Source organism: Leptosomus discolor, chromosome 20 (genome assembly GCF_034619465.1).
Source record: "Leptosomus discolor isolate bLepDis1 chromosome 20, bLepDis1.hap2, whole genome shotgun sequence".
NCBI classification, from domain to species: Eukaryota; Metazoa; Chordata; class Aves; order Leptosomiformes; family Leptosomidae; genus Leptosomus; species Leptosomus discolor.
In genome coordinates, this window is record NC_141410.1 from 3,614,919 (window position 1) to 3,641,018 (window position 26,100).

Genomic DNA, 26,100 nt, shown 5'->3' on the forward strand with positions numbered 1-26,100 from the left:
AGGTCTGGATAAGGCCGGTGATCCACGGCTTTCGGGCTCCCAGCGCCGCTGTCCGCGTGCGTGCGGGGTGAGTAGGGCTCGTCCCCAATGTCCTTCATGCTGGGGACACGTGCAGTCCTTACCCCAGGGAGCTGGGACCTGGAGCATCTCGGTGCAGTATAAATGGATTTTTTTCAGGGGAAATCTGGTCCTTGCATCATAGACAGCTCCCCCCTGCTCCAAGACATTGCAAAGCCTCCGGGTACACCAAGGCGGTGCTGGGTATCCCAGCACAAGGCAAAACATTAAACACAGCCTTCTACCAGGGGAGATTTTTCTTTTTCCTTTTAATTAAATTGTCTGAGGAAGCCAAGACACAGACAGAAAGAGACCGAGACTGTAAATAGTATAGAAAAAAAAAAAAAAAAGAGAGCAAGAGAACCGATCGACGGGGGTGTAAATGCTGGATGGAGCCGTATAGAGGAAGAGGAGGAGGAGGAAGAGGCAGGCGAAGCTTCACGTTAGCTCCAGGATCACTGTTAGGGTGAGCGCCAAAACTAGTCTGAAGCCGCAGTGGCCGGTAAGTGAACCTAGGCAGGAGGAGAAAAGGGATGGGGAGTTTAGGGAGCCACGTCTCACCACTTCGGTTCAAAGCAGGATGGGGTCACCACCTTTTTTTGGGGGGGATTCCCCCTCCTAAACATGCTATGGAGCTTGTGCAGGGCAGGCAGCAAGTTAGGGATGCTGTGGGGAGCACCCAGGGGGCCCCTTTTGGTGCTAGAACATCCCTGCTGCCAAGGGCAAGGGCTTGGGGCGAGGCAAGGAGAGATGGCCAAGGGCTTGGGGCGAGGCAAGGAGAGGTGGCCAAGGGCTTGGGGTGAGGCAAGGAGAGATGGCCAAGGGCTTGGGGTGAGGCAAGGAGAGGTGGCCAAGGGCTTGGGGCAAGGCAAGGAGAGGTGGCCAAGGGCTTGGGGTGAGGTAAGGAGAGGTGGTCAAGGGCTTGGGGTGAGGCAAGGAGAGGTGGTCAAGGGCTTGGAGTGAGGCAAGGAGAGGTGGCCAAGGGCTTGGGGCAAGGCAAGGGGAGGTGGCCAAGGGCTTGGGGTGAGGTAAGGAGAGGTGGCCAAGGGCTTGGGGCAAGGCAAGGAAAGGTGGCCAAGGGCTTGGGGCGAGGCAAGGAGAGATGGTTTCTTGATAGTCCTTCCCTCCCTGAGGGGTGGTTTCAGATCAAAATACCAGTGCCACCATGACTCACCGTTGGAGTCCTCTGTTCCTCTGGGAATATTTGGGTTTTCTAATGGGGAGGAAATAGCAGAGAGACAGTTTTATTGGGGGGGGAGACGAGTGAAGATTTGTGGAGGGAGGGGTGACCCCCGCAGTGCCACCGTACCGAAAACGATGAGCCGGGTGTGAGTGTCGGTGGAGCCCAGGGGGTTCTGGGCAGTGCAGCGGTACATGGAGCCGTTGAGCTCAGCCGGCACCCGCTCCAGCACCAGCTCCTTGCCATCATGCTCGGTGCTGCCGTCGAGGAGCCGGCTTCCCACCCGCGTCCAGGTGAAGAGGGGCTCAGGGAAGACTTCGTTCTGCGGGGAGATGGGGGGGTTGTGAGATGAACATAGGGGGTGAGCAAACCCTGTCTCATGCCCGGAGCAAGGACAGGGTACAACCAAAATGCCCAGGGGTACACCAATGCAGGGTCCATGATGCAACCCAAGGCCACCAAGCCAACCCCATAAAGTGCTGGCACGGCTGCAAGGCTGTCCGTTGGCACGGCATCGCCCCACGGCGATGGGGATGGATGGGGATGCTGACCTGGAAGCCCTGCACCAAGATCCGCACGGTGTCTCCGACGCGGGCTCTCGTCGGGGTCATCGTGATCTTCGGGCCCTTGGGAGCAACTGCAAGGGAAGGGAATGAGAAGGGATGTCAGCTGAGCAAGGGGTTCCTGGTGCCAGTGGGTGCCCTTGGCTGGGGTTGATGATGGTTTGATGAACCATTGTAGCGAGGGGGTGGCACAGCAAGTGCCAGCCTGGGGGAGGATATGCAGGGCTGACAGCTGGGTGACTGATGGACAGGCGGATGGATATCAGCTGTGCTGGGTGAAAAACTGGTTGGATGGGCGAGTCCACAGAGTTGTGGTCAACAGAGATAAATCCAGTTGAGGGCCAGTCATGAGCGGTGTCCCCCAGGCCTCGGTACTGGGGCCATTCCTTTTAACATCTTTATCAATGCTTTGGATGAGGGGGTGGAGTGCACCCTTAGTAAGTTTGCAGATGACACCAAGCTGGGTGGAAGCGTCCATCTGCTTGAGGGCAGAGAAGCTCTACAGAGGGATCTAGACAGGCTGGATCGCTGGGCCAAGGCCAATTCCATGAGTTTCAACAAGGTCAAGTGCTGGGTCCTGCATTTCGGCCACAACAACCCCCAGCAGCGTTACAGGCCTGGGGAGGAGCTGCTGGAGAGCTGCGCGGCAGAGAGGGACCTGGGGCTGTTGACTGACAGCCAGCTGAACATGAGCCAGCAGTGTGCCCAGGTGGCCAAGAAGGCCAATAGCATCCTGGCCTGTGCCAGCAGGTGTTGTCAGAGGGAGCAGGGAGGTTATTGTGCCCCTGTACTTGGCTTTGGTGAGGCTGCGCCTCGAGTACTGTGTCCAGTTTTGGGCCCCTCTCTACAAGAAGGACATCGGGGCGTTGGAGAGGGTACAGAGGCGGGCTGCCAAGCTAGTAGAGGATTTGGAGCATGTCTCATATGAGGAATGGCTGAGGGATCTGGGCTGTTTAGCCTAGAGAAGAGAAGGCTGAGGGGAGACCTTATCTGAAAGGAGGTTGTAGCGAGGCGGGGGTCAGTCTCTTCTCCCTAGTAACAAGCAATAGAACAAGGGGAAATGGCCTTAAGCAGCACCAGGGGAGGTTCAGGCTGGATATTAGGAGGAATTTCTTTACTGGAAGGGTTGTCAGGCATTGGAATGGCCTGCCCAGGGAGCTGGTGGAGTCACGATCCCTGGAGGTGTTTAAGAGACGGGTAGGTGTTGTACTTAGGGACATGGTTCAGTGGTGTTGGTAGAGCTAGGACAAAGGTTGGACTTAATGATCTTGAAGGTCTCTTCCAGGCGAAACTGTTCTATGATTCTATATCCAAATGACTGACAGACAGGTAGGTAAGGACCCCGCAGGCAGATGAATGGGAAGACTGCGAGATTGACAGACAACTGTAATGGGATGCACTGGTGGTGAAGGTTATATTTCCTAATCAAGCCCCTCTCTGCTCAGAAATAGGGATCAAGAGAGGTCAGGGTGGTTTGAAGCCATGGAGATGGGCACCTCAGAAAAGCACCCCCAGGACAAGGCGGCCTCGGCAGGTCTGTTAGCATGGAAGACAGCCACAAAGCCTTGCTGGCCCAAAACGCTAAGCACAGTGCTGTAAAGGGGAGCGGACCCCTTTTCCCATGCCAGACTTGGGGGTGCCCTTGCCTGTGCGGTGATGGGGGGAGAAGCAGTGATGCAGTCAGTCCTGACAGGGTGACACCATGCTGGGTTTACTCCTTGCTCCCAGCTGCATCAGGGTTGTGTGGATGTCCCTCCTGGGCCATGGGTGGCGTGGGACAGCCCAAGGAGCTGCCTGGTCTTTGCATGGAAGGGGCCTTTTGTGAGCTCGAAGGGAAAATGTGCAGGAGGGACGTTGTGCTTTGCCAAAAGCGGGTGTGTCACCCTTTGTATATTCAAGCTCAGGTGTGGATGGGACAGGATGAGCCTGGATGGCACCACACAAAGGGACAAACAGCCACCAGAGAGCACATCGGCCTGCGGTGATGGATGTTTGCCCTTGGAAAGTCCATCCAGGCCCAAGGATGTTCTGCACGGACACGCATCAGAGACCATGGTTGTGCACCTGGACTGCAATATCCGTGATGGATCTGGCCCTCCGGTATTGGAGCAGGGGTGATGGGCTGCAGATGATTACACCACGCTATGGTTTCTGTACAGAAGCAAGCAGTTTGTTTTGGTTTCAATGTGGCTTTTTTTGAGAGTGTATCTATAGCGTACATATACTATTTATATATAGGAAGGGGGTTAATGGGGGAGCTGCTGTGATGGTGCCAAAAAACTGGGTGTGGATGGTGGCGGTGGGGTGCCCAGTGAGGTGTGTAGACTGGAGGCATCTTAGGGGATGAGGAGGGCTGTGGATTTGGGGGGGCAGTGTGGGGTGAGTTTTGCCATTACAGGTATTGGGGCTACTGGGGAAGAAGTAGAAGCCATCAAGGTCTTGGCCTCATGTGGAGTCCCAGAGAGTGGACATCTAAGTCTGATGAGCTGCAGAAGGTGTGAAAACGCAGGGCTTAGGTTATTTTTTGGCTGGTTGTATGCTGGGAGAGAGCTTTAATGCTCAGTGGGGAGGAACAGATAACGGAGGGCCTTCTATTAGCAAGAGAGCTGTTGCCCTCCTTGTTGACTGCCAACCTCCCATTGACCTCCTCATTGCTGCCAACCCCGCACTAATTGAGGTGGTTGATGAGCTGAAGAGACAGAGCACCAGCACTGAGAGGCTTGTGCACACTGAAGCTCGCGCCAAAGACGGGTGGAAAGCCAACGAGGCCAAGCTCTCCAGGAGATGGTGCATCATTGCTGCTGCAGCGAGCCAAGTGCCCTACTTGGCCAGGACCAAAGCCCACTCTTCTCCACCCGGCTCGAGGGGAGGAAGGATTCAGAAGTCTGCCCAGGAGGGTGCCCTGAAGCTGGGGCAGCCCCAGTGGAGAGCTCAGCCTCTTCTGATGGGGAGCCACGAGAAGGTAGGGGAGACCCAGCCTTACCTGAGGACAAGTTGCCCAGTCAGGGTGGGAGATTGGGTGGGGCAAAAGTGAGCGGCCCCCACTAACCTGTTCACCGGCTCCCATGGTCACTTAGGGAGCTTCTGCTCTTCTAGGGTCCCAGGCATGCTGGGAGCCAACGGAGACCCTGGCTTCAATCCCACCACCCTATCACAGCTGGGGCCTCACCAGCCCCACAGGTTGCCCTGTGCAGGGGCCAGCCTGGTCCCTCCCCAGAAATCCCCACTGGGATGAGGTGGGTGGTGATGGCCAACAAGGGTCCTGGCATGCCCTTGGGTCTTCTGGGACTGGTTATGGATGGATGGAGGTGAGATCGCTATGGGGTGAAGGTGTGCCCCCTCCCAACACGACCCCAGTTCAGAGGAGCTCCTCCATCCCACCCCTTCCCAAAGTTACACCCCACAGGAGGTAACATTAAGGGGCTACAAACTTCCCCACCTGCTCTACAGGCAATGATCCACCAAACACCACGGCCCCTAACAGAGCTCTCATCCCCAGCTTTAAGACCCCCCTCCCTGCTCATCTCTACACCCAGCACAGCCCTGGATCCCCCACAAACCAGCCCCTCATTGTCCCCCACTGCCCTTGTCCTGTGCCTCCCCCCTATATGCAAACACCCATCCCCTTCTCACCAAGGCAGCTTCTCCCATCACATCCCCCCTCCCAAAATGTAGGTCTGTGCCCACATTACCCCACACCACTGACATCACTGCCTTGCTCGATACCCCAGGAACCTCAGTTTCCCCCTACCAGCCTCACACATCACCCCAAACCCCCATTGTCTGAGTCTACAGCCCCCTCCCAACCCCAGCTCTAGATCAACCCAGCAAGCCCCACCCTATAGCATCCCCTGTGGTTGGGGGGCCCCCTGCACCCCCTTCTGCAGGGCCAGGGCTTGCTCCCCTTTATGGGGCACCCTGAGGCTGTGATGTCTGGGGGGGCAGCAGCCCTACAGCCTCTTTACTTATGTATCCCATGCACAAGGGTTTCTGCACCCCATGGACCCCATGGCACCCCCCTAACAAGCACCCCTATTGCTAGCACCTGGCCCAGGCTCCCCTCCCCAAATTGCACATGTCCTCGTCCTCCCTGCACCCCCTCCCATCCCGCTCCTCACCACCCTCCTCCACAGCTCCCCCCCATGCTCTGCCTCCCCTACAACACACAGCAAACCCCTTTTCTTCCCTGATGGACCCCCCCACCTCAAAACCTACTGCCCTCACCCCTACTTTTGGGGAGCCCTGACATTGCCTCCTCCTGTCATCATGCAGCCCTACGCGGCACCCTGCTTTGACGCAAGTGCCTGAAAACCCCCAAAAGAAAAGCAAAAGTGCAAAAAAAGTATTAAAAAATGAAAAAAAAAAAAAGGCAAAAAATTTGCAAATTGCCAAGAAACGTAAAAAAAAAATTAGGGAAAAAAAAAGGCAAGAAGTGAAAAAAAGAGCCAAGAACCCCCCCCAAACCCAGCCATGGAGGCTGCGCTTACCGAGCGTCACCTCGGACTGCATGGGCATGGAGAGCGCCGGGTGCTTCACCTCGCAGCTGAAGAGCGCCTCGTTGTCGATTTGGGGGTTCAGGGTCCAGGTGAGGGTGGCCCGCGCCTCCACCGTCCCATCGCTGACGGGCGCGTGCGTGTGGCGGAAATAGTAGATGGGCTCCGCCACGTGCACCCATCGTGGGAATTCGCGGCTCACCACCGTTTCGGGGATGGTTTCGGTGACAGGACCTCGCTCGGCCGCCAGCCCCCGCGGGGGGTCCAGCGTGGCCGAGGGTTGCCCACCTCCCACCTCTCCTTCGGCTGCCAGCGATTTCGGCACCTTGGTGTCATCCAGGTCGCGGTGAAGGAGGTTACGGGGTGCCCAGCTCCCGGCGCCGGCCGGCGGCTCCGGCAGCGGGGTGGCCTCGATGGGCTCCCCGTCCCGCTTGAAGTACACCTGCATGGGGACAAAAGAGGTTAGTGACCCTGGGGACAGCCAGCACCCCAGACATCCCCAGAATCCCTTGGGTAGCTTTGGATGGAGCTCTTTCCCAAGGTCCCCATGGAAAGATGCTGAGGGGCTAGATTTGAGTAGCAGGGAGTTATTTGCCTTATTTTGCCTCCAAAAGCGGCACGTACATATTACATATATATATTTATGTTTGCCTGATATATATGAAAGATAAAACCCCCTGGGGGCTCACCAGCGGGGCAGGCTTGCCACCGGAGACCACGCACACCAGGGTGAAGTTCTGCGCCTGGTAGCGGCTGAAGGGCGCAGGTGTATCGGCAGCGAGCACAGAGATGGATGTGGGAGGAGCTGCCAGGGAGCAGAGCCAGGGCATTAGCATGGTGTCCTCGATACCCACCCATCTCCATCACCATCCTCATCCCCATCTCCATCACCATCCTCGTCCCCATCCCTGGCTCTATTCCCGTTCTTATCTTCATCCCCATCCCCATCTCCATCCCTGTCCCCATCCCCATCCCCATCCTCAGCCCCGTCCCCATCCCCATCCTCAGCCCCATCCTCATTCCCATCCTCATGCCCATCCCTAGCTCCATCCTCGCCCCTATCTCCATCCACATCCCCAGGGATGGGCAAATGAGCCAAATCCCTGCTGTTCCCCCACCCAGAGACCCCACAGTCCCACCCAGCCGGGGGCTACACTCACCCATCACATTGAGGAATATGTTCCCGGAGGCCAGGACCACTTTTTCCCGCGTGGCTCGGTCGTAAATCCCCACGTGACACTCGTAGGGACCGTTGTCTGAAATGCGAACCTCGGGGAGGCTGGGGAGGAGAGACAGGGCTCACCACTTGCTCCCCGCCTCCATCCCGACCCCATTTTCCCAGGGGATGCAGTGGTCGGCATCCGGACATCAAGGCGTCGGAAGGGGTTGCTTTTTGCCAGCGACGAGGATCAATAAACTATTAATAACTGCAAAGGCTGCAAGAGAGAGCTGTGTAATGCGGTTTAGCAGCTGGAGTTTACTGGCACTGACAGCTCCTCGGGAGGGTAAGTAACTGCATTATTGAAAGGAGACACGTATGGGAGGTAAAGGCACTGCCGAGAGCAAAATCCCGCGAAGCGTGGACATTAAACGCCTGCGAAACGCCGATGTTAAAGGCTCGGCACCGGACGTTACAGACCGCGTGGGCCATGCAAAGGCTGTAGCAAGGCGTGGTGGTGGATAAAAAGCATTTTATCCAAGCAAACCCAGAGCACGCTTCGATCGATGCCTTATCTAGGTTCTTTATATAGGCGTAAAAAAACCAGGAGAGGAAGAGACACGCAAAAGGATCGGTGCTGCTGGAGGTGCAACCGCTCCTGCCAGCTTCGAAGGAGCCCCTTCGCTGACCAGCGGCATCATCTCCCCTTGCCAGTTGGCAGCATCCCGCCTTGCCGGTCTGCAGCATCATCCCACTTCACCGACAGCATCATCCCGCCTCGTTGGCCAGCAGCATCCCACCACGGCAAGAAGGATGGGGGCAATTCCCGCACGGAGCACCCAGTAAGCTGCCCCCAGCTTAAACCCAGGTGTGCACCTCACACAGCTTCCCCAGACTGGGGGTGAGGGTGGAAATCCAGCGCTGGTTTGCCAGATCCTTTCCGAAAGCCCCTGACTGCCTTCCCACACCTCCTCCTTGCCGCACGAGCCCCCTGCCAGCACAAACAAGCCCCCGTCAAAGCGAACTATCACTTGGCAGCTCCTTTTAATGGCCCCAACGCTTTCAACTAAGCCTCCTCCATCTGTTCCAGCCTCTAACTACCCACGCATGGAGCGGGAAATCATCCACACCCTTCGTTAGCAGCACACAGGAACGGTTTCGGTCCCTGCCAAGCTGGGGACCCTCTCCATCCTCGCCGCGAAGGACAAGGCCTTTGGGTTTGCACGCAGGCTTGGGTGTAAAATAGTCCTAATTGGGTCGGTTTGATATTGCTGCAATTGATAGGCACCAGAGAGAGGGGACACCCAGCCCTGCAAAACCAAAATGCTGCCCGTTGTGTCCTTTGTGTCCTCTAAGCATGCTGGAAATAAGGAAAAAAAAAATTATGTAGATATTCATAAAGCAGTGCCTTACTCAACGAGGGTGGGTTTTTAATCAGAGGAGGGGAAAAAGAATCCAGGGTTGGATATCTCCCGGCTTTGCTCTTCACATCTGAGCGGGCGGCGTTCAAAGCCAGTATGAAAAGAGGCAGCCCCGGCAGCCCTCTGCGCCGTGCAGATAAGAGCCACGCCGCCCGGGCTAACGCTCCGTGGGACAGCACCGATGTGCCATTACAAAGATTCAAAAAAAAAAAAAAAAAAAAAGAAAAGATGAAAATACAGAAGGGTAAAATGAAAGGGAGAGAAAATGTGAGCGGAAACAGCTGGGAAGCGACTGACCCATCACCAAACCCTTCCCAATATTGCTCCTCTTCTTCCCCAGAGCCCAAAATAAGGCAGGACTCCCCCTAAAAAAAAGCATCAAACCAATAATTCAGAAAACAAGCTCTTTCCACACCCTCCAAGAAATATCTCCTTTCTCCCCAGGCAAGTTGCTGTTCTCCTCTGAAAAAAGGCAACCGTGTGAAAAGACTTTTACCGCCAACATCCCCGGCTCCACGGACGATTTGCCCGTGCCGTGCCGATGATTACCGATGCTTTTAAGTACTCGGTCCTAGGGCGGTGAAATTTTCTGCTCACAAATTCTATTAGTTCTACAATATCTGGTGAAAGGGAGAAAACCGGAGGTTTTGGAGCCAAAATAAGCAGCTGCTTTGCCTCGCCGGGACGGTGTAATGGGCCATAACTGGGTGAACATGGCATGTCCTTGTCCCTTGCTCAAGGGATGCTCGTGATCTCTCACACCATGCACAGGGGACGTTTTACTCTGGTTTAATTCCTCGGCTTTCCCGGTGCTCCCTGCTAGAGGAGAGCAGTGGCCAAATCCACCACGGAGCGAAACCGCTGGATTTATGGCAGGAAAGCAAGGCTGTTGAGTTAGGGAATGCATAATCCCTTTGTGAAGTTGCCAAAACGTCCTCCAAACAATAATTAGTCGTGTCAGAAATTTGTACAACAAGCGAGTGGCTGAGCGGAGCCTGCGCTACGTGGGGAAGCACAGCTTGAGGAGCGGAGCAGCCCCTGAGCATCTCCTGAACATCTCTCTGAGTAACCTCTGATTGCTGCCTGAGTGTCCCCTGCGCATCCCCTTGAGCATCCTGAGCATCTCCTGACCTTCCTGAGCATCATCTGAGCACCCTCTGAGCAACCCCTGAGAATCTGCTGACCCTCCGGAGCATCCCCTGAGCATCCTCTGAACATCCCCTGAGCAGCCCCTGGGCAACGTCTGAGCATCCCCTGAACATCCTGAGCACCTCCTGACCTTCCTGACCATCATCTGGGCACCCTCTGAGCAACCCCTGAGCATCTGCTGACCCTCTGGAGCATCCTCTGAGCATCTTCGGAACACCCTCTGAGGCTCTCCTGAGCAAACCCTGTGCATCCACCTGAGCAACCCTTGAGCATCCTGAGCAACCCCTGAGCATCCCAAGCATCTCCTGACCCTCCTGAGCATCCTCGGAGCATTCCCCTGAGCAACCCCTGAGCATCCAAAGCATCTCCTGACCCTCCCGAGCATCCTCGGAGCATTCCCCTGAGCAGCCCAAGCATGTCCTGAGCCTCCCCTGAGCAAGCTCTGCACATCCTCTGAGCAACCTTTGAGCATCCTCTGAGCATCTCCTGATCATCTCCTCTCCAGCCCCGCTTTCCTCCTCCTTCTCTGCTCTATATCCACTTTTATTCCCATGCAGCCACTACAATTGCTTTTGCTTATAATAAAAAATAGCTCTGAACGTATCAGAAAAAAAAAAAAGGCAACAGAAAACAAACCCCAAAAATTCAAATTGTAAAGAATTAGAAAGAATTTCACACTCACGCATGTGCTCATCGACAGGATGCCGAGCCCTTCCCAACCCGTACGCAGATATTTGCATGGGCAAAGCATCACATCACACTGAGGAAACGCCTGTATTCTCCCCACCATACACAGAATTTTTATTACCCCACGCTGGGAAAAACGAGCTTTGAAATCCGATTAGCAAATTCTAATTTTAAAAGGAAACAAAGAAAATAAAAATTGCGAAAAATAAATACTTCATCCCAGCCTCTTTGCCTTGAATTAAGTCTCCCCCTGACATTTTTTTTCAGGCTCTCGTTTTGTTTTTATAACACTGGCAATAAAGCAAGTGTGTAATTAGTAATAAAGCTGACACTCCTGCAAGTGATTTCGCACTTGGAAGAAAAGCCAAGACAAGCTTCCACGCCACCTGTTTTTATATATCTATATTTTTTATTTTTAATTTTTTTTCCCCAAACCTTGTTTTTCTCTGCCCTTTTTCACCCCTGGAAATCTCCACCGATGTCACCTTTTCCCTAAGGACAAGCAGGACCATGGGGACAGACCTCAAATATTTGGTGACAACACATTAAGGGCCAATAATCTCTTTGCAGCGCAATGAAGCCCCACCGACAGCCAAAGAGGACACGTTGAATATCACCATAATGCCCTCAACGGCCCTCAAATGGGGAAAAATTCCTAAAAATAGACATTAAGAAGCAGCTGGCACGCCGAAGGAGGGAATATCAGGGTGTCTTACCGCACGGTGGACTGGTAGACGAGATCCTCCCTCTTCCGATAATTCTCCATGTGTGAGAAATTGGTGGAGAACATGGCATCGAAGGTGAAGATCTTCTGCTTGATGGTGCCACCGTCGGTGACCTGCAAAAAAACCCAACCCCATATATGAGACGCCCGTGGTCACTTTTGCCAAGGCGCGAGCAGCTTTGCACTCGCTTTTGAATTTTTAAAATATTAATTTTTTTAAAAAAATATTTTTGTTTGCAATATTGTAATTCAGATGTAAAAATTATTATTTCTTTATCATGGGCCTGCTGAGATTAAAAGCAAAACCCGCTCGTTTCTGTCTGGTTATTGCGTCGCCAACTCCTGTCTCCAGCCGCTCGCTGGGGTTGTAATTTTTGAGTGGAAAAAAGCTCTTTTTAGGATTGAGGAGGACTCATTCATTCCCTGTGTCCCCCAGAGCCTTCACATTTATCTCCCCCTCTCACGAGGAGCAAGGTTTAGTACAAAATTAAGGAGGAAATGGCAGAGGAAAAGGCAGAGGAAAGCAACGCAGAGGGGAGATGGGCATTTTGGGGCTAGAACAGCTCAGATTGATCCATCAGAGGGTTAGAAGAGTCATTTTTAAAAGGCCAGGCGCAGGAGAAGGGGATTTTGGGGATTCACCCCTCAAACCCAGCTTCTCTTGAGGAGGAGACCCCACTCTCCCCATCCAGCACTTCTCTCCCTGCCTGGGCAAACCTCAACTTTCACTCCAAATTTTCTTTTCCCCCTGTTTTTTATGGCAAAAACGAAAGCGGGGGGGGGGGGACACGGAAAGAAAAAGCTGTCGCTAAAACCACCTCTTCAAATTTATTTGCCGAGGCTTTTATTGCAAAGAAAATACACGCTGGCACGGACGCGGGATAAAGAACTGCAAGAAGAATTATTGGCGTTGTAAATCTCCGGCCTGGGGAACGAGGAGAAGTTTTCAAGGACGCGAACGATTTTTCCCAACTTATTTACGCCCTGGGGTGGTTTTTTGGGGAGAAACCTTGGAGCTGCTCCCACCTTGAGCAGTTCTTCCTCTGCCCGCTCCAAGGGTTTTCTCGGGAGTTTTTGGAGGATGCAGCAGAGCGGTCGCTGCAAGGAGGGATGCTCAGGGGATGGTGAGCGGCGGAGGTGATGCCCGTGGACTGGGAGGCTGCAGCCCCAGGAGTTCCCCAGCACATCTGGACAGATGTGGGCAAAGCAGGAAAGCACCAAATTGGATGGGAAGGGGAAAATCACGGCTCAAAGCAGCCCTCACGCTGCCGCTCGGGACCCCTCGCATCCCCCCGAGGATGCGCAGCAAGGGAAGATGCCACCCGGTCGCATCCTCGGGGGGATTACAGGCAGTTAATAGGCTCCCATGAAAAGGCATAGAGAAAATAGTCTCTCTCCAGGGATTAGACCTACTTTCAGCCTTTTATCTGCACCCTGGGGTCAATTTTTTTGGAGAGGAGCTACATTTAAAATTGCTGGTGAACTCACAGGGGTGCGGGAGCGGCTAAACCCAACACTTCTTGCTGGGAAGAAAAAGGAGGATAATTCAGCAGCATCTGATGGCGACTGCCCCAGATTATGTGGCTGCGCCGAGGAGCAGGAGGAAAAGGGGCACGGGGAGAGAAAAAGGTACATTTAAAGCACCGGAGCTGAGCTCAGGCAGTCCAAAGCTGCCTGCTACATTATTTATAAACCCCAGTAAAAACCTTCTTCCTGACAAAAACCCAGTGATTGCCACCACGCAGGGAGACATTAACCTCCTGCTCCTTCCCGCTGGTGCAGAGGCAGCCCCCTCCTGCCTCTCCCCCCTCCCCACCGCTCTCACCTCGCCGGTGACCTGGCGGTTTGCTGTCCCCAAAATACGCTGGCACCATTAATATTGCCGGAGCCTCGCGCCGGGATGCTCGATGAGTTAGATAAGCATCGGGGAGTGATGGATGGGGGGAGCAAGGGGATGGGAGGGGGAGGGATTTTGGAGGACAAAGTGGGTTGTAAAGGGACAGGAGGTCTCCAGAGCACCTTGGGACATGGGCTCTGGTCCAGACTCCTTCACCCACCCTCATCCTGGGGCTGATTTTACACCCTTTCTCCAAGCAAATGCAACAAGCACTTCCTATGGCAAGAAGGAAAATACCCTAAAGGGGCTGCAAGGGCTGACTGCAAGGCTGGTGGGGTGGCACCGGGGTTTGCAGCATCCCATGTTGCAGCTGCTGGGAAAAAAGCATCGCGCTGGAAACCCTGTTTTTTAGCTTTATTTCTGCCTCCCTCCCCAGCTCGCTCGAGGGCTCTGCGTTTAGCTCAGCTGGCTGAAATCCCTCCTCCCACCCTGAGCATGTTGGACTGTTTGGTCCTACCTTGCTCAGAGCAGCCCAAAATGCCACCGGTGGTAAATTTGGCTTCCAAAAAATACAGCGTAGTTGATGTATTTGCCCAAACCTGGATGGTTTGATCCTGGAATGAGCACCATGACCCATCTCCATCCCCCAAAGGGCAGCACCCATGCTGGTACCCCTGTCTGGCATCGCTAAACCACAATGAAATCAATATTGCAAGAGGGTCATGCAATTTTGGGAGGCACAGCCTGGGTTCCCCGCTGCCTCTCCAGAGCCAGAGCGATGCCCTCGCCCAGCAATAATAGAGAGCTCAATAAACTGTGCTGATGCTTGTGACCTTCTCTCCCCTCCTGAGCATGAGGAATTAAGAGAGTTCCCCACACTGACATTTAAATTAGCATCTCCGAGGCACAGAGACAACCCAGCCGGCGTGCAGATGAATGGCACCAGCCAGACCTCTCGCAGTTACCAGCCCAAGATCTCTCCATCAGCGGCTTTGCTCAGATTTTAGAGAATTTCTCTGCAGCTCTAAAACTCAAGATTTTTCCCTAAGGGGGAGCAGGTTTATCGATCAGAGGCGGAATGCACAGTGTATTGGGCTAGCTTGAAAATTTGGAGGGGGCTTGAAAATTTCTGGGAGATGCTTTCTGGGACTGAGAGGTAAAAAGCAGCATCCTGGGACCTCCAGCTGGGCTCCTCTTGAGCATCCCCAAATCAGCATCGCCAAATTTGCCAAGGCTCTGGGCTTTCCCAGCAGCACCGTACAGCGTAGGAAGGGCTTGCAACAGCCTCAGCACATCAGCTGCCCTTCGCTTGGCTCCTCCACCCTGTCTTCCCCCTCCCCTGGAGCGGATGCTGCTGTGAGCAGTGACTTTATCACTGTCACCAGCAACATTTCCCGCTCGGAGCCACCTCGGGAGCCGCTGGCTGGAGCTGTAACGTCTCATTGCTCCTAATGGGCAGTGGCAGAGGAAGCCCCCACAGGGACCGTGCTTTGTCACCATCGATCAGGTGGCTTCGAGCGGCACCGCCAGCGCCTGTAATGCATCGGCCTCCGCGTGCCCTGGCTGAGGGTTTTGGAGTCCCCGGGGCATTTGCCGGGCAGCGACTGGCCCAACGAGCCTCTTGATGGAGCAAAAGGCTTTGCAAGCCCTGTGCGCTGACCCGGGAAGCTCACCAGCAAGTGCTGGATGGGGAGAACGGCCGGCTGATGGGATGAGGGTGACCCAGGGGGCCATGGTGTACGTCCCCTCACCTGCAAAAGTTCATGGGTGCTACAGAGAGCACTGCCCGTGCAGCATGGGTGCTACAATGACACTGCCTGCACACCACGGGTGCTATGGAGCAATGCCCATGTGCCATGGGTGCTGTGGAGAGCAATGCCCATGTGCCATGGGTGCTACGGAGAGCAATGCCCATGTGCCATGGGTGCTAAGGAGAGCAATGCCCATGTGCCATGGGTGCTACGGAGAGCAATGCCCATGTGCCATGGGTGCTATGGAGAGCAATGCCCCTGAGCCATGGGTGCTGTGGAGAGCAATGCCCATGTGCCATGGGTGCTGTGGAGAGCAATGACCATGTGCCATGGGTGCTGTGGAGAGCAATGACCATGTGCCATGGGTGCTACGGAGAGCAATGCCCATGTGCCATGGGTGCTATGGAGAGCAATGCCCATGTGCCATGGGTGCTGTGGAGAGCAATGCCCGTGTGCCATGGGCGCTATGGAGAGCAAAGCCTGCATATGGAGGGTGCTACAGAGAGCACTACCTGGGCACCACAGGTGCTATGGGGAGCAATGCCCATGCAAGGGCGCTGCAGACAGCAACACCAGCCCCGGCTCTGAGTTATTCTCCTTCTTGCTAATTAGAATGAGCACCAAACTCTAATTAATCAAGGCAGAGGGATTCCCCCCGGACCTGAGGGCTCCCCTCCATCCCCAGCTCTCACTGCTGTACAGCCCCAGGCCAAACCCTCAGTCCCTGCCGGGCAGAGGGACGGCAAGCGGGGGAGCATCGCTCTCCGCCGGGGAATCATGCCTGGCCCTTGCCTGCCACCAAAAATCTGCAAAACACTTTTTTTGCAATTACCATCATCTCATCCGAGCCCCCGGCTGTGTGTACAGGCTGGCTGCTGCCGGCTGCCTGCGTCCCCCGTCGCTGCCAGATGTCTGCACAGAGCCAGAACACAGACTCAGAGGATTTTCCCTCACTCTCCCTCTTCTGTATTCTTTTTTTTAAGAGCTCTGCACTGCTGCAAAAAGTAATTTTCTCCCTCCCCAGCCCTTGCTGCGGCGTGACAGTGACCATACTAATCAGGTCTCGAGCGCGACCCCCGAGATGCCTGCGATGGGAGAACAGCTTGACAGCTCCGTGTCTTCCCTGACTCATTACAAGCTCGTTTGCAGGGATGCCACCACCTTCATCTCCTGCATGGGGTTTTGGGCACTTGCCTAATGTGCAAGGGTCCGAACCCATGTTTGCACGTATTCTCAGGCAAATCACACCTTCTGGAGATGAATTTACCGCGGAGGAGGGTGGTTGGATATTAATTAACAGCTCTGCAGATGGTGCGTGTTCCTGTTTACACCGTGAAAAAGCCCCTTTGCTCATCACAGGTCTCTTCGAGTTTCCTGCAGTTCAAGCTACCCAGAGCAGAGGCTCATGCTGAAGGGTTTTCTGACCTGAGCAAAGCGTTGTCCCCTGCTGCCACCCCTGCTCGCTGTCCCTCAGCCATGGGGAGTCGCTGGAGAGGTGGTCTGGGGGATGCTGGTTTGCAGCGTGGTGCTTCTCAACGGGGTTTTACCTGCCTCACCCGTGGTAAGAAGACCCTTTACAACTCGCAGCCTTCAGCCTCAGTGTGCACGCACCTTAAGGGGTTATGCACCCACCTCATGGCTTATGCACCCACCCCATGGGTTATGCACCCACCCCATGGGTTATGCACCCACCCCATGGGTTATGCACCCACCTCATGGCTTATGCACCCACCCCATGGGTTATGCACCCACCCCATGGGTTATGCAGGCCCCCCATGGGTTATACAGGCCCCCCATGGGTTATGCACCCACCCCATGGGTTATGCAGGCCCCCCATGGGTTATACAGGCCCCCCATGGGTTATGCACCCACCCCATGGGTTATGCAGACCCCCCATGGGTTATGCACCCACTCCATGGGTTATGCAGACCCCCCACGGGCTATGCACCCACCCTGATGGGTTATGCAGGCCCCCCATGGGTTATGCACCCACCCCATGGGTTATGCAGGCCCCCCATGGGCTATGCACCCACCCCATGGGTTATGCAGACCCCCCACGGGCTATGCACCCACCCCATGGGTTATGCAGGCCCCCCATGGGTTATGCAGGCCCCCCATGGGTTATGCACCCACCCCATGCGTTATGCAGACCCCCCCATGGGTTATGCACCCACCCCATGCGTTATGCAGACCCCCCATGGGTTATGCACCCACCCCATGGGTTATGCACCCACCCCATGCGTTATGCAGACCCCCCATGGGTTATGCACCCACCCCATGGGTTATGCAGGCACCCCATGGGTTATGCACCCACCCTATGGGTTATGCAGACCCCCCATGGGTTATGTACCCACCCCATGGGTTACGCAGGCCCCCCATGGGTTATGCACCCACCCCATGGGTTATGCAGACCCCCCATGGGCTATGCACCCACTGTGATGGGTTATGCACACTCTTGACAAGTTATGCAGCACACCAGTGGGTTACACATGCATCCCGTACCCCGATGGGTTACGCACGCACCCTGACGGGTTATGCACGCGCTCTGATGGGTTATGCATGCACCTCCTGGGTTATGCATGCTTCTGATGGGTTATGCATGCTCCCGATGCATTATGCACACACCCCATGGGTTATGCATGCTCTCCAGTGGGTTAAGCGCCTACCCCATGGTTTTGCATGCTCCCAACAGGTTTGCATGCTCCCAACAGGTTATGCACACACCTTGATGGGTTACATATACTCCTGACGAGTTACACACTCACCCCATGGGTTATGCACCCACTCTGCACCCTGACAGGTTACGCATGCTCTGAAAGAATCATGCATGCACCCCACAGGTTATGGATGCACCCCATGGGTTATGCACCCACCCTATGCCCTACAGTAAACCATTGCTATTGAATTTGCTGCTGCACTCCCCTTCTTCTGCCTTTCCCCGCTGCAACCCGACATGCGCTCCTGGAGCAGCTCTGCATCCTTCAACTCAACGAGCTCGCTCTGCTCCCTGTGAAATAAACCACGGGAAACGGGAGCCCCAGCGAGTCCCCGTACCACCCCGCTCCACTGCTCCAGCGCCGCACACAGAGATGCTGTTAGAATGATTTACAAATGGTGTAAATATAACTCTGCAGCCCCAGCATCTCCATCCCAGCTTGCTCGAGACCATCCATCACCTCCTGCACAGGGGGTTTGGGCAGCTGCAAAAGTCCGTGAGTGAGACAAGATGGGTGAAAACCCCCTAAAATTAGGAGGGAATTTAGGAAATTTGAGATGCTCTACAAAATCCCCAACTTCCGGAATGTGGGAAGCTCCCTGGGAAAGAAGAAAAAGGGAAGGAGGGGGTAAAAAACCTGGAAGGAAGGGGGATTTGCAGCAATAAAAATAAAAGCTGGGTTATTTTTCCCCCTCCCACTCTCTCTGTGGTTTCTCAGAGCGTAATTTTCTCGGCTGCCCCGGCGCGTCATCCCCTCGCCGAGGGCTCCAGCATCCCTCCGTGCAGGGGGGATTATGCAAATCCAGCCCCAGCTTGCGAGAAAGTGGGTTAATCCAATATTACCGAGTGGGAAAGGGAAGGAAAAACCTGGTGGAGATGGCAGCGCCGGTGGAAGGAGCATGGTGCAAGGAGCCTCCTCCCCAAAATAAGGGGGAAACGAAGACAATTGCAAGCTGCAATTTAGAGTTTGTGACAGCTTTTGGTTTATATTTTGATATTTCTCTGCTTGCACCCCCTACACACCTAAACACACATATTTATAGCAAACAAGAGACAGGACTCCATAGAAATACTCCTGTGCATGCACCACGCTCCAGCAACTGTATATATATCAGTCCAGAGAGCACCTTTTCCTATTTATAAACCTGCCTGGATGCGAAGAAGAGCTTTAAGGCAGACATGCTCATTGTTTGGGAAGCAGAAACAAGATGGTAAGACCAAGAAAAAAATATCCTTTGGTGAAGCGTCCAACACCACCAGCCCAATTAGCTCTTTCTTCGCCTCCTCCGTGAGCAAACGTGCAAGGAAAGAGTTGAGCTTTTTCCTCATCCTGTAAAACTTGTACGTTTTCTCTGATCAAACCACTGGGGGAGGTTTATTCGTGTTTGGCAGCTTATCCTGAAATTCCCCAGAGAAAGACAGAAAAATACAGTTCTGGACTGTTATAGCTGAGGCTGGACCCATGCTCGGTGCAGATGGGACTGATGGTGGTAAGGGAGAAAGCTACAGCCTCCAAATCCCCGCTCCCCAAAGAAACCCCAGTGCTCTAAGTCTTGCTTTGCTCCAGATCAGCATCCCGCATCCCTGAGTATTTTGGGGGCAGGGAAAGATTTTTGGGGGAGGTTTGAAGACCCCAGATTGAAGAGCTCAGCACTGCTCCCCAAGCCTTGAACGCCCTCAATTTGGTACGATTTCCCATGCAGCATGAGAACCACCCTCTTCTTTGCATCATTTCACATCTGACACACAAATCCTCTTCATGTAGCGGTGCCGACCCAAGCCCGTGCCTCCCAAACCCCAACCGGCACCAACCCTCGGTGCAAAGCCCCAGGACCGAATCAAGCCTGCCAACCCTAAATCCACCCAGAAAACCTGGGGAAAGCCTCGTGGAGGCCTCGGGATGATTGCCAAACCATTTTACATCTCTTTTCCCCCAGGTTTTCAAAGGCCAGACTGCCTGCCTGCTTCACCGAATCGATATTCCCATCAGCAAGAGCGCCGTCTGCCTTTCTCTCCGCCATCCAGCCTTGACCTTCTGTTGTACAGGAGCAAAGCAGCCGGGTGGCTTCATGTCCCTGTCCCTAAGGGCAGGGAAGAGGCACCGGCGTCGCTTACCCGGTACCAGACGATCTCCCGCATCTTCCCATCCGTCTTGAAGTTGCATTTCAGGGTGACAGCATCTCCCACCACCACGGGTGGCAGCGGCTCGATGCTGACCGTCAGGTAGGCTGGAAAAGTTTGAAAAAAAAGGAGAAAAAGAGATGTGAGCTGCCAGGGAAGGATGGGGCAGGGGGTTAAAACACTGTTGTCAAGAGGGTTTATGGTATTAATAGCTCTGCCGCAGGGAGCAAACGCTGGCTGCATCCCACATAAGGTTAACGTGTGGGCAAGCCCACCAGCGTGGCATCTTGCCCCCTTGCAGGGATGAATTTTGCCTGCTCCCAGCCCGCCAAAAAAGCACAAACTGGGGAAAATCCTCCCTGACCTTATTTACCAGCTTACAGCACCGAAGCGCATGGACTGAGCGTTTTGCCGATCCTCTCCCCAGCTTTGCGAAACCACCTGCATTTGCCCAAGCAAACCCTGGGCGCCCAGATTTTAAGGTCCACGCCCAAAGCCCCAATCCCACCAGACACCTTTCCCACCTGCAAACTCCAGCCCATCCTTCCCATGAAGATACGGGTTTCGACTTTGTCTCCACCATCATCCACCCCACATTGGTTCTCTCCCCATTGCAGACCAAGCTCCTCCACCCTGTGCTTGCTTTAAAACCCTCCAAATTACTCATTTCGTACGGGAACGGGTCCAACAGATTAATCAGAGGATGTGCAAAGCCCAGCCTGTGGTTTTACAGCCCAGCCTTAGCCAACAGCCTGCTTCTTCCCCATCTGCCCCATAGCTGGATGCAGGATTTGTCCTCATAGCAGAGGGAAAATCAGAGCATGGGTGGCTCCGTCTGGCCATTTTCCCCCTGTTATCCCCTCAATTTGCTGCAAAATTATTGCAGGAGCATGGAACAGCCGGGGTCAGGAGGGCAGACAATTGCATTTCTATTTTATTTTCCTCTATTTCCTCTGGCTGCTGGAAGATATCAGATTGACAGTTTGGCAGATCTGAGCCTTTCTGCTGCATCCTTACCCTGACCACACCCGTTTGACACCGTCTGCAACCAGGGCACCCCAAAACAGCTCTTAAAACACTGCAAAAATCCATTTAAAAAAAAAAAATATTCCTTGCATCAGGTGGAAAAGCAATGCTGAAAACCCCCAGAACGCCTCGAAAACAGGAGCAGGTTTGGAAATGGGGCTGCAGAAACTGAGACTCCTTTGCAGAAGATCGCCCAGAAGAGGGGAGGGTGATTTTGTCCGCCCCAGAGCCGGCGACTCGAGGCTCACATCACTTGTTTTACAAGTTGCTGGTGTTTTTGCAATAAATCTCAACCACGACCTGTGGGAGAGCACGCTGCACACACACGTGCCTGCTGCAACAGCAAGGCAGCGTGGCCCAGCATATTGAACATGGGGCTCTAAAATTCAAGAAACCCTCTTGGAGCTGCTTTTTGGGGGGTGCTGCAAAAGCCACTTTGCTGTTGCAACCAGGAAATTTGGAAAAAAAAATGGATTTCGGTGATGGCGGAGAGCGCTTTGCAGCATCGCACGGTGGGTGCAATGGGAGACAGCGGCTCTGAGCGGGGATCGGGGCTAAATTAAGGGTTGTTTGCAGCCCTGAGATGGTGCACAGCGAGATGGGGTTTAATACTGCACCACTGCAACCCCAGCCAGACGCCTCTCTCCTCGCGGAGGGCAGCCATGCTCGTTCGGGGCCGGCTTCTTTCCAGCCTCTCTCCTCGCCTGGACGGGGTTTATTTTAGCACGCTTAAAGCGGGGATTAATTCCTTGCGGTTGCCAACGCAGCATGCGGTCCCCTCGCATTCAGGGCTTTGCAGATGTAGAGAGGCAGCGATGGGAGAGGGAGGAGGAGGAGGAGGAGGAGGAGGGGATGCGAGGAAGGTCAGGCGAGGTCTCGCAGCGGATGCCCCGATTCTCCCCGCTTCGCTTTTGACATTTCCAAAAGCGAGATGAGCAACAGGCACGAAAGCAAAGGGAGGGGGATGAGCAAATGTTTTGCAGCACAGTGGCATCTGCCCAAAGGAAATCGGGGACAGATTCGCACCGGGGACGGAGCCGGCACGCGTGCGGAAAGGCTCTGCCCCTTCATCAACCAGCGCTGGGAGCCTCCAGGCAAGATTACATCTCCCTCCAGCCCCCAGCGTGGATCAACAGGGCGATTAAATAAAGCTGGCGGCAGAAACGATGGGTGACAAAGACAGAGTTAAGATTGCATTTTCCCTCGTGCCTGCGAATTATTGAGATACAGGAGTTCCCAGCTCGTAACTGCAGCATCTCTGGATGGTTTTCCATCCCTCTTCCCGTGTTTCAGACTTCGTGCACGGAAATGGGAAGCTGGAGCAGCCCCAGCCCAGCCCAGCCAGGCATTTTGGTGGTGTTTAGACCATCTCCTGATGGTTGGTGGCTTTTTAAAATGAAAAATGGCCAAGCTTGGGGAGGCCCCAGTCACCCACCTCTGCTCACGTACAGCAAAAGCCTTGGCCCAGGCATTTACCTGAGCAAATCCCCCTGCAAACAATTCCCCAACCTGCATCTTCTAGATGGCTCAAAAAAACCCTAAATGGACTTTCTATTTTTTTGGCTCTGCTCCTTCCACATGCTGCAAAACCACTTTGAGATGGCAACGGGACTGCAGCCCACCAGTTCCCACCTCTACACCCAGTAATTTGGGCTTGGTTGTGCTGGGAGGATATCTGGTCCTTAAAAATACCAGCGTGTAAGCACGGGCTGCTCCTGCACTTCTCCCTAGCAGGTCCTCCATGACAAAGACAAAGCTCTGGACCTCCACAATTCATTGCACTGGTGCCAAAGGGGGACAGAGACCCCCCAGAGGGCTGATACTGGAGCCCCAGTGACGCCTGGAAGGGGAGGGAAGGTGAAACCCCACCCTCTTGGAGAGCATTAACTGCCAAATTCAGCACAAAATCACCCCAGAAGACGGGGAAAAGGAGGAGGGAAAGAGCACAAGCAAGAGCAGAGAGAAACAGATGCACGGTCCCCGGAGGAGCCAGCCCCCAAAATGCTAAGGATGTGTGTAGGGGAGGAGAAAAAGCAGGGAAAATAAAGCCAGACACTGAAAAAAAGCAGGAATCCAGATGGAGCCGTCCAAAACCTGCTGTTCTGCTGTGGTTGACATGCGAATCTCATCCCTCACCCCCCTCTTCCCTCTGCTTTCCGACAGTGGAGGATGGTGAAGTGTTACCGGTCCTCAAAATCCCCAGTTTGGTCCCTTTTTTCGGATTTGCTGGGGAGAAGAAACCAGCAGTGACAGGTATTGCTGAATTTTAAGGACTGTTTAAACAGGGCTGGGCATCAGATTTGCACCTCCAGAGGAGGAGCCCAGCCCAACATCTCCGTCATCCTCCGCATTATCAGCATCCCAAAGGCAGCTCTGAACCCCGAGGCGCCTCTCCTTCCCCTTTGCTCTTTTTAAATAAAACATATTTCATAGTAAAAGCTGTGCCGGGCCACCCTCTGATTAGATTCTCACCTATGGAAATTCAGCCCTCTGATTAGATCGCATCCCTGGGGAGAAAAGAGTATTTTCGCTCGTGAGCAGTGGGAATTCTTGTGACATCCAGTTTAAGGGGGAAAAAAAAAAGCGGGGGGAGGGGGAAGGGAGAGATAAATGAAATGTCCTTTTAAATCAGGAGTGACACATTAATAAAAGGAGCACATTGTAACATGCTCGGCGCTTTCAATTACAAAATAGCTGCAAGGGAGGAGGCAGGTTTCACCCCGGCCGTGGCAGCGGAGGATGCGGCCGGATGCTTCCACCGAGACGCTGGCCGAAAGCCCCGTTTCTGCCCTGTTTGAGCCTCCCGTCGGGGATTTTTCCATGCGAGAGCAGCCAGTCACCCCATGGAAATCTCTTGGAATGCAGCACGTGTGGCTGAATGCCCCCAAATAGGCTGAGGTCCCCCCCTGTCCTGTTAAGGAGGGGGAGCAAGAGAGCGGCTGGGTGGGCGGCTGGCAGCCACCCAAGAGCAACGCACCCCGGCGCCCCTGGGTGCCCTTGAAAACCTCGGGGTGATGGAGCCTTTCGGCGTGTCCCAGCACCACAAAGCAACTCCTCCACGCCTTACCCACGCGCTTGGTGGTTTTTAACCTACATCTAAATTAAATATTAATTTATTCGTATCAACCAGCGCTCCCGTTCCCTGATTTCTCACCTCCCAGAGCTTTCGAAAAAAACCCTAACTTCAAACTCCCTTTGGGACATGTCCCCGAGGTTCGACCTGTCCCCATCCTTGCAGTTGGGCATGGTCATTTGGAGCAGCTACAACATTTCTAGGGATCAGAGCGGAGCGATGGAGCCGGAGAAGAGGACACGTGGGGATGCAGCTGCCCCATCTGCCCCCGCCGAGTCCCCCTCAGCCTTCAGGTGCCGACACGTCCCCCTCAGCGGAGGCGACGGGGAGAGATAATATTAACACACCATCATTTTAATCAGCCTGTGATTAGCGGGGCTTATACATAATTCACACCAATTCCTCCACCCCCTTCCGGCACTCAAGTCGAGGCCGGGATGGTATTTTGGGGTGCAAGTATGAGGAGGGAGGGGGAAAAAAGGACAAGGACCACCCTAATCAGCTCTGGGCTGATTTTCATCATTTTCCAGGATTCAAGGCATTTGCTGCTCAAGGAGGCGCTTTGCAAAAGAGCTGGTTGGGATGGCAAAAGATTGCAAAGAACCCCCCCCAAAAAAGCAGGGAGTGATCCCGCTCCCCATTCTCAACCAGAAGAAGATGACGGCCGGTACCGTGGGAGGTGCAAGGGTTCAAGGCTGTGCGTGAAGCCCCGGGAACAGGGATGTCACCCGCAGCGCGCCGGGGCTGAGGAGCATTAAGCAAACGCGCTTTGACTTGCAGCACTTTGCAACATCTTGTTCATTAAAGATTAAACACCAGCAGTTGCTCCCATTCCTGTGAGCACAGCAAATACCTTCTCCCTCCCTCCCCGGCTCCGGCGATGCCTTATTTATGATATTCCAGGACGATTTACAATTATAATGTGTTGCTGCCTCTTCTCGCTGACCCAGGAGGGCTGCAAGGGGCAAGAACTGGCGAAGGATTCACATCTGTCCCAGTCCAGAGTGGCCAATTTTTGCTGAATCTTGAGCTTTTCCTCCTAGAAAGCTTCTGCATGGATTTTTAATTTTTTTTTTTTTTAAAATGGAGGAGTAAGTGTTTTACACTTACAAGGGTTTGACATGAGCGGGTGGAATGGGATGTGACAGATGGACTCAGCATCGCGTTTCCGAAGGAGATGGTCCTTTTGCAAAGGGAAAAAAGGGGTTGGGGGGGAGCCCGTTTGCGTTTCTAACGGCATGAACTGCTTGAGTTTTCGCTGAATTTTCAGCTTTTCCTTCAAGAAAACCAAAAGCCAAGCACCAGCGGGGCTGAGCATGCCCGAACCCACTGCTGCCCACCCAAAAATTGGGCCGGTTTTTGCAAAATGAGGCTGTTTTGTGAAATAAAGCCACGAAACCCGGCATCACCTGCCGCGAGGAAGAAGCCCTGCTGGCAGAGAGCAAATTGTATTAATACTGTGTAAATAGGATATTAACAGGCCGACCAAACAATTAAGAGCCCGTAATTAAAATTCATCTTCCTTCACACCACGGTGTATTAAAGTACAAACATTTAATTAGATGCCTCTTACCTCATCCATTTGCATAAGTGGGAGGAAACACTTTGCAGCTGTACCATTAATTATTCTTTATGGGGGTTGTGGGACCAAATCAGCCCCTAAATCCTTAGGTATTGCACAGCCAGGGAGAAGATGTATAGGATATGTAGGGAGTATGTACAGAATATGCTTTGGTCCGTTTTTCTCTAACTAAATAGGATGCAAGAGGTGCGCTGAACCCGGCAGATCCTATGGATGTGTCTTGTTAGCTCTTTGTAATGTAAATCAATAACTTTAATCAATACATTGACTGAGCGTGGTCTGTTTGGCCTTTCGACCCCTTTTAAATCAAGATTAACTGAGAAAACCACTTCACTGGGGCTGCTGGGGACAGATAGACTGGAAGGGGTCTGCTTCAGTCAGGATTTCACGACCCAAATGTGTCAAAACTACAACATGATGAAGCTTTACTGGTCAAATTTTATTACCATATCCCAATCCAAAGCTTTTTATAGCACAAAGGTATAATGCAAAAACCAAAACCTACTCCCACCGATTTCAATGCTGGTGCCAAAACCCAGTTAGGATGGGACTTTTGACCGC

General features: G+C 53.8%; 1 protein-coding gene across 1 annotated transcript in view; it reads right to left on the reverse strand.

Annotated features, from left to right (window-relative positions):
* Positions 1–495: 495 nt before the first annotated feature.
* IGSF21 (immunoglobin superfamily member 21) overlaps positions 496–26,100 on the reverse strand; it is a 41,073-nt gene continuing 15,468 nt past the window's right edge. Inside the window, exons 4-12 of the mRNA XM_086476326.1 lie at positions 19,853–19,965; positions 11,426–11,547; positions 7,454–7,572; positions 6,983–7,098; positions 6,288–6,735; positions 1,789–1,874; positions 1,367–1,559; positions 1,232–1,270; positions 496–569 (exon numbers count right to left, since the gene is read on the reverse strand). Of these exons, the coding sequence (XP_086332452.1) occupies positions 496–569; positions 1,232–1,270; positions 1,367–1,559; positions 1,789–1,874; positions 6,288–6,735; positions 6,983–7,098; positions 7,454–7,572; positions 11,426–11,547; positions 19,853–19,965 (1,310 nt within the window). The remainder of the gene's footprint in view (positions 570–1,231; positions 1,271–1,366; positions 1,560–1,788; positions 1,875–6,287; positions 6,736–6,982; positions 7,099–7,453; positions 7,573–11,425; positions 11,548–19,852; positions 19,966–26,100) is intronic.